The sequence below is a fragment of the Cupressus sempervirens genome, chromosome 5 (genome assembly GCF_028749045.1).
Source record: "Cupressus sempervirens isolate cs-2001-9-10 chromosome 5, ASM2874904v1, whole genome shotgun sequence".
Taxonomy (NCBI): domain Eukaryota; kingdom Viridiplantae; phylum Streptophyta; class Pinopsida; order Cupressales; family Cupressaceae; genus Cupressus; species Cupressus sempervirens.
Window position 1 is genome coordinate 309987707 of NC_143122.1, and position 7428 is coordinate 309995134.

Consider the following 7428-nt stretch of genomic DNA (forward strand, 5'->3'; position numbering starts at 1 on the left):
GATACAGAATATCCAGATTGATGGAGGATTTTTAGTCCCAGAAAAAATACTTTTAGCCCCTAACAAAAATATAACAATCAATAAGAATGATGAAATCAGTAAACATAAATATATTTTAAAAATAAATCATTTTCAATTTTGGACTATTAAGATATTTCTTTTTTTTTAAATTAATTGTATGCCCGTAAATTAATTTGCAAGGACTAATAACAATGTACAAAGATTTCTAGAATAACAAAAAGATTAGCTCACCAACATATATACAAGTCCCTTATTCAATTAAATTATCAAAAGTAAAACAATATTATTAAATTTAGTTACATGATAATAAATTTAAAAACTATGTACCAATCAAAAAATTAAAAATATAAAACCTATCAAACATAAATATAGTCCAAATTGATTTTAATAATATGTTAAACTTTTTATAAAAGTGGTTCCTACTTTTAGAAGGATTTTGACTTCTGTCATACATAGAGTCCCACATTAGAATTTTTTTGGCAAAGGGCGTGATAGAAATTTTGCATGGAGTATTCATTTTTTTCCTCACTATGGATCTTCTTGTTCTCTTGTATCTTGATGATGGATCATGTAGTATGATCCAAAACATTGATGGTAAAAAAACTCTACACAATCAAATCCAGCAATTACGTACTTATACTGATGAATCATGTACTATGATCCAAAACATTAATGATAAAAAAACTCTAAACAATCAAATCCAGAAATTACGTACTTATATTGATTCTGTTTGTTCTCCACCATCTCCCAGATGTATGTTAACGCTTAAGAATTTATAAATTCCTTTCCATTTGCCAGACCCAGGAAAATGTAATATGCGTAAAAGAAAAATTTTGATCTGCTAATTTCTTACTCTAGGAAAACACGTTAAAGCACGAGCGAAAGGATTTAATTGTTGCTCAGGCACAATTTACCATGAAAAGAACATTGCAGCATGATCACTCGTTTGTCTGCTATAGCTAGGGACTAAAACCCTTAATAATTTAAAAATTAAAACATATGACATAAATACAATATTGACGGTAGTGCTAAGCACTCTGTGATCTTTCCATAAGTTTAAAGTGCATAGATAGAACTCCAACCCCAATGACACAAATGGTCTTAATTTCTAACACCTCTTCTAAAACTAGAAAGAAAATTACTCAACCCATGGTCCACAGTCACTGTTCACAATATAAATGATTGTCGGAGCAAAGTTATGTGTCCAAAAACTCTAAACTAAATGTTGGTTCTGCAATTATCACATTAATCGACTCATAGAAATGAGACCACTCTTTTTTCAATTGCTCGTCATAGATCACATCTGACAAAGACGTAAGGCCATTAACCATTCTAGGAAGTTTCTTGATTTTTTTGCAGTCACCCATGTGTAGAATTTTGAGTCTCTCCAACTTATTGAAGTCACGTGGAAGAGCCTCCAAGCCTTGGCAAGGAAATGTAAATTTCCAAGTTCATAAATTGAGGCTGGCAGTTCTTCTAGATTAAGACAAGCAACTAAGCTCAGCACTTGAAGAGATCCTGCAAGCTTCCCCAGATTCCCAGGAATCTTGCAAAGTTGATGGCAATTTGTTATAGACAGTGTTTTCAGTGAAGTGAAATTGCAAATACCAACAGGAAATTCCTCAATATCCTCACAGAAGTCAATATTATTCTCTTTTCTAAATATTGAAAATAATCTAGATCAGGGACAATCAATTTTTCAAGCTGAAGGCTCTTCAGTTGAACCAATGAACTAAAGGTTGACATGCCGTCAATTTTAGCCCTACAGGATTTTTGGTTGATTATGATAAGAATTTTCAACCGAGACATTTCCTGCACAAATGGTGGAAGGAAATATTCATTTCCATCAAATATCAATACAAGAGCACGGGCCTCCGAAAACTCCAACTTAGGCCATTTATTCTCTTTCATTGGACCTGCAAAAGTATTCAAAACCTTTTAAAGAAGGAATATATATATTTTGATGGGACTCACTCATTTTCTTGAAGCCTGATACTTGTGAATATCAATAAACCAATTTAAAGCAATCAACCTGTGTGAATGGCAATAATCTCAACGGCTTTTATATCTCCATGTGAGGGATCTTTCCAGCAAGAGAATGGAGATAATCTCAACCTTTTGCATATCTTTTCATTTTGGTTGTTGTCCGCAGATTTCATACAATAAATAGCCAAACGCTGCAACATATCATGTTGAACTGAATATATCTCACAATTGCTAGGAAAGCAAGTGTTAAGATGCATTCAATCTTCAGTGAGACATATTTTTCAAGTTCTCAAAATGAAGTAGCAACATCTCAATGATTACAAATTTTGAGTTGAAGTAAAACGATTACATGTCCAAACTCCATTTAGATCAGGTCCAAAAAGCATTTTTTTGTATCATTGTCCAGATCTTCTATGCGTAGTGCAAGGCACTTGAGAACATCCTCTTCATAAGATCTAAAATTGATTCGTCTTCCTTGTGAAAGCTGCCTTTTTGCGTATTCCCAATATGCATTTTCACTGTATTTATGTAAATAACGTCCAATCACCTCCAATACAAGTTGTAATCCTAGACATTCTTTTGCTACCTGTTAGTACAGACTAGTTAGCCCCAATATAATCTCAAAGGGTGGCCTTCAGATCTACACATATTGAACTAAACGAACCATGCTTCTTAAATTGCAAACACGGAATGGATAGCAAATCTACACAATATCAGCTAGCAAAATATAATGTCGTATTATGACAAATTTAGCAGACTTCAGGTTCACTAAAATCAACAAATGAGACATAGATAGACATAGGTATACCTCTTTGACTGGTTTCTTGTTGAACCATCCATCTGGAATGCTTTCTTGTCCAAAGGCCCAATAACAAAAGAGGGATAGAGCATCTTCCTCTCCAAGAGAAAACATATAATGAGTGCTATCAAGGTGTATGGAATTGACACTGTCCCTGACTGTAACAACAATCTTGCATCCCTCAGCTTCAAACAACAATTCTTTGAGATTAACATTTGGCCCCACATCATCTAATATGACTAGAATATTTTCTCGCTTAAGCTTGAGTATTTCCTGAAGAGCCTCATGAATGCTCTCACTCTGAGAATTAGGCAACGGTTGATCCCCAGTAATCATTTTCCATATGTTCTCAAGAATCATCTTGTTATCTGGTAGCTGTGAAACTGTTTGAAAAATTATCTTGTCTCCAAAATGTTTTGAGAAGAAGAATGGAGAAGGGGAGGACAGATGTCTTCACAGGAGTGACCAAACAGGATAGCTTAAGAGGAAGAGGAGAGCAGAGCAGAAAAGAGTACAGATTAAGGGGAAGAAGAGAGCACTACACCAAGTAAAGCAAGATGATGAATAAATGCTCTTCATACGCGTAAAAGAGGAGAGGAGGGGGTTATTGAAGGGAAGAGAGGAGATATGAATGGCCGTTAAGCTCTTTAAGAAGAAGGAGAGGAAGAGGATATATTGAGAAGATGGGGGAGAAGATTGCATTGACATAAGCAAGTTGAGGATTCAATTGCCTTTAAGCACTTCAATGAAGATAGAAGAGAAAGAGGGGAAGGGGAGAGGATTTCACATCAAAGGTGGAGGCATGAATGGTGTTCAGAAACTTCGAGGAGGCGAAGACAAATCGAGGGGAAGGAGAAGAGAATCTAGAAACCACATTAAGGCATGAATCATTTTCAGGCACTGTGAGGAGGAGAGGATGGAAGAGGACTATCCAGCCTTGTCAACAGGAGATGATTCACACAATGAAGAGCTCATCAATAGCAGATGAGACACAGTTAACAAATACCAATGGAAAAGGATTCCCCTGCTTGACTAACTGAGGAAGATTTCCATGCTAGAGTAGCTCCCTAACTTAAGCATGAGATTATATACTTAAAAAGGAGGTCAAAACATAACCTATACACAGAGATCGCCACAAACCAGAGGTAAATTGTCTCATCACATCACGGTTAAGGTTGTGGGTATGATTGATGTTTTGAATATAGGCTTATCTGAGTGCGATGCAACACATACAGTTCCTGCATCCGATTGCTAAAGTGATGCACATTTTACCTAGCAGCGAAATAGGTTGCCCAGCACTTGGGCAAATATAGGGCAGCATTAAAATAGCCTCCTCTTCTCATATCTAATTCCTATCAAAGCCCAGACAATACAAAAACAAGTATTTAATGAAATTCCTTGATTCAGCACGAATTTTTGTGTGGGTGTGTGTAAATGGTTAACTTATAGTTTCAGCATCCCTCCCGAGAGCAACTCCCAAAAAATGCATTTTACGAGATTACTTGATTCAAAGAGTAAATATATGGTCTACTTATGTTGGACATCAGAATCCCTGCAGAGAGCAGCAACCAAGGTTGTTTTGCCACTGCCCGCAATTCCCATCACTCCGATCTTATTGAAATTATCTTCAAATAACCGCCTTTTCAAATCCCTTACTTGATTCTCCAAATCCCTTAAGGAATGTATGAGTCTGCAAATGAAGATGAGGGTTGCAAGCATAACAACCTCTCGCTCACCCATTGTCCCAATTTTTGACAGCCTGAGAGAAGGGTATCGACACCCGCATCAACAGGCCTAGAGAGAAGCACTCTAACAACCTCTCCAACAGATCCTTGAACAAGCATGAGAACATAGGCGAAAACCATTTTTTTAGCGTATTGGGGGTGATTAGGGCAGCCACTTATTTATCAATGACTCCTACAGTGAAGTGGAAATGGCGGGATATGAAAGCTAAGAGGAAACTTCTTGCAATGTTGATTCCACGCTGAATTGTACTCATTTAGCGAGCAAGCAAACAAATTGAACGCGGGATGTTGGAAGCAGGGTGGAAATTTCTCGCACATTTTTTCCACGATGAATTGTCTACATTTAGGTAGCGAGCAAGCAAATTTTCCACATATGGGGCCCTTCTTCCTGCCTTTACCTCTCTTCAGTTTACTGTCTAGGAAAACCCAAAGTCTTTCAAGAAAATTAGAAAAATAAAAGTTTTCAAAATAGTACAAGAGAGGGAGAGTCAGTCAACCATTTTTGTAATTATTAATTATTTAAAAATTAAAAGCTAGAATAGAATCATAATTATAATAATAAATATGACATTTTGAGAACCACAATGGTTTAGTGGGTATAATTATAAACCAATTTAATCCAATGAAATTTTTTTTTGACAAATGACAAAGAAAAGAGCCTACTAATAACTTAATAAGGGTGACTGCCATGGCCTTCATTTAACCTTTTGTATACCTTAGTCCTTAAAGTTAAATTCTATTAGTAGAAAATCTTTGGAAATCTTTCCCACATATGTAGGATTATAGTTTATAATTTTTCTTCAACACCGAAGAAAAAGTGAATCATTTGAAGTGAATGGTAAAGCGAATGTAATTGACAGTGATGGGACATATAATTAATGCCAACTCACATTGCAAGTGTGAAGTGGAGGTGGTGGTGAGGATAGTGGACACTTCTCACCATTATGGAAATTAAAACTAGATCGATGTTTCATTTCAGGCATTCGACCTGAAATAAGACTTTCACCATTGATATGTAATCATCAAATGATATATTATTGTTCGGTACAACTCCACTGTGTTGTATTTATTACCCATTTCCATTTTGTAGTTGTTACGTAATACATTTTAATATGTACTTTTTTCCAAACAAGGAGGGCTTTTCGAGATAAACTCTAGTAGGCAAAAAATACCTTGATCAAACATCATCCAGTAAGGCATAAAATAGTCTGGATTTATATTAATTTGACAAATATAAGTACAATCAAGCTAGAAAATTGAAATAGTTGCATAACCTTATAAATTATATTCTATGAACATTTAACAAAGTACAATAACTTATAACTGTACGTATTATATGTTGTAAATCCTATAAATACAAGTCCCAAAGGGTCTTGGTACGCCTTCTTATAGAAAATGAAGGGGTGCATACAAGCTTCAGTACCTTTGGTAACTAATAACTAATTTGCAGAATTTTCCCAAAAATTTTACAAAATGATTTGGGCAACAAGAAATTAATGAAGTACCCACCACATAGCTTGAAACATTACCAATAAATTTTCAAGGTGTTCTATGTTTGTAGCATGTGGATTGAGCCTCTTTTGTCATCACAAATCATGAATTGCCTGGTCCAACACCTCCCTTTCTACCTCCTCCTCTAGTTCATGTTGGTCACTGATATACCTAGGATAATTTATCTACAGATACCACATAATGTTCATCATGCTACTAATAATATCATACTAATATTCTTCAGACCCAACCTACCCTAGGTGCACTATAGGGTCTGGTGCCTGTCCTTTTGGATGCTCATGAATATGAAGTCCAGGGATGCTCATCAAATTTCCCAACCGCAATTGTTAATCTAGAGAAAACCTTGTGCTTTGAGTACACGTTCTCATTTTTGTCAGCAACTTGGTTTTATAAATCATTCATTTAATGCCAAAAGGAAATTAATTTTCATGTTTCACATGCTTTGAAAAAAATTTGTACAACATTCACCAATGTGTTACATTTGTTTGCATTAATAGCCACCAAATTGCCTCATTAATAATGTACCCTTTCCAGCTAAGGGGAAAAATTGCCTCATTAATTATGTATTTTTTTCCATCAATTGGGGAAACATCACCTCATAATTTATATATTATTTCCATTCAAGAGGGAAAAATTTGCTTCCTAAGTTATGTATTTCACTAAAAAAAAGGAATTAATTAGACTGATTTTATGAAATTCTACCACATTGGGAAAAAATAGTCAATTAAAAAAACGTTTTTGTACATTGAAAATTTTGCCAAATGAAAATATTTTTTTTCCTCTTGAAAAATGATGGATTTGCCAACATTTTATAATTTTTTTGGGTAGGGGGTTTCTTAAAGTTATCCTTGGATGAAACCCACAACTCTTTATTGTTGCAATAATAAAAGTTCACCTGTTAGGGCTACAATTTGATCATATCTAATGATCTACCCTGTTAGAGGTATGCTCTATTAAAATCTTTTAAGACTATTAGGTCATACCTTAATTGAAGGATTTAATACTTACAATAAAGTAAGGACTCTGTTAGAAGAATTAAATAGGACTACTAAAACCACTTTGTTAAGAAATTTTCCCTGACTCAGTCTATTAAAATTGATTTAGTACTTGATCCTTTGGTTTTCTCTACAAGATATTTATGGATCTCCTCTCTTCAATATCTCTATTTGACCTCCTTATCTGATATACTCTATTTCATCCTTCACTACTTTGGTTACTTTGTCTGATCTCTTATCTGACTTAGCTTTCCTTACTTTGGTCTAAGTTTTTTCACTCCTTCGCTTCTCCATTCATCACACATAATGATTTTACGGTTAGAACCCCCCTTAAATAGATAATTGTAGAAAGTTGTAGATCATAATCAAC

At 34.9% G+C, this 7428-nt stretch overlaps 1 protein-coding gene across 1 annotated transcript; it reads right to left on the reverse strand.

Annotated features, from left to right (window-relative positions):
• Positions 1 to 1318: 1318 nt before the first annotated feature.
• LOC149555869 (uncharacterized) lies at positions 1319 to 4546 on the reverse strand. The gene is made up of 7 exons (XM_089829594.1): positions 4349 to 4546; positions 4079 to 4158; positions 3594 to 3669; positions 2816 to 3181; positions 2054 to 2198; positions 1823 to 1937; positions 1319 to 1679 (listed from the first exon to the last, which is right to left on the reverse strand). Exons 1-7 carry the CDS (start codon positions 4544 to 4546, stop codon positions 1319 to 1321), a joined length of 1341 nt encoding a protein of 446 aa, XP_089685720.1.
• Positions 4547 to 7428: the final 2882 nt, after the last annotated feature.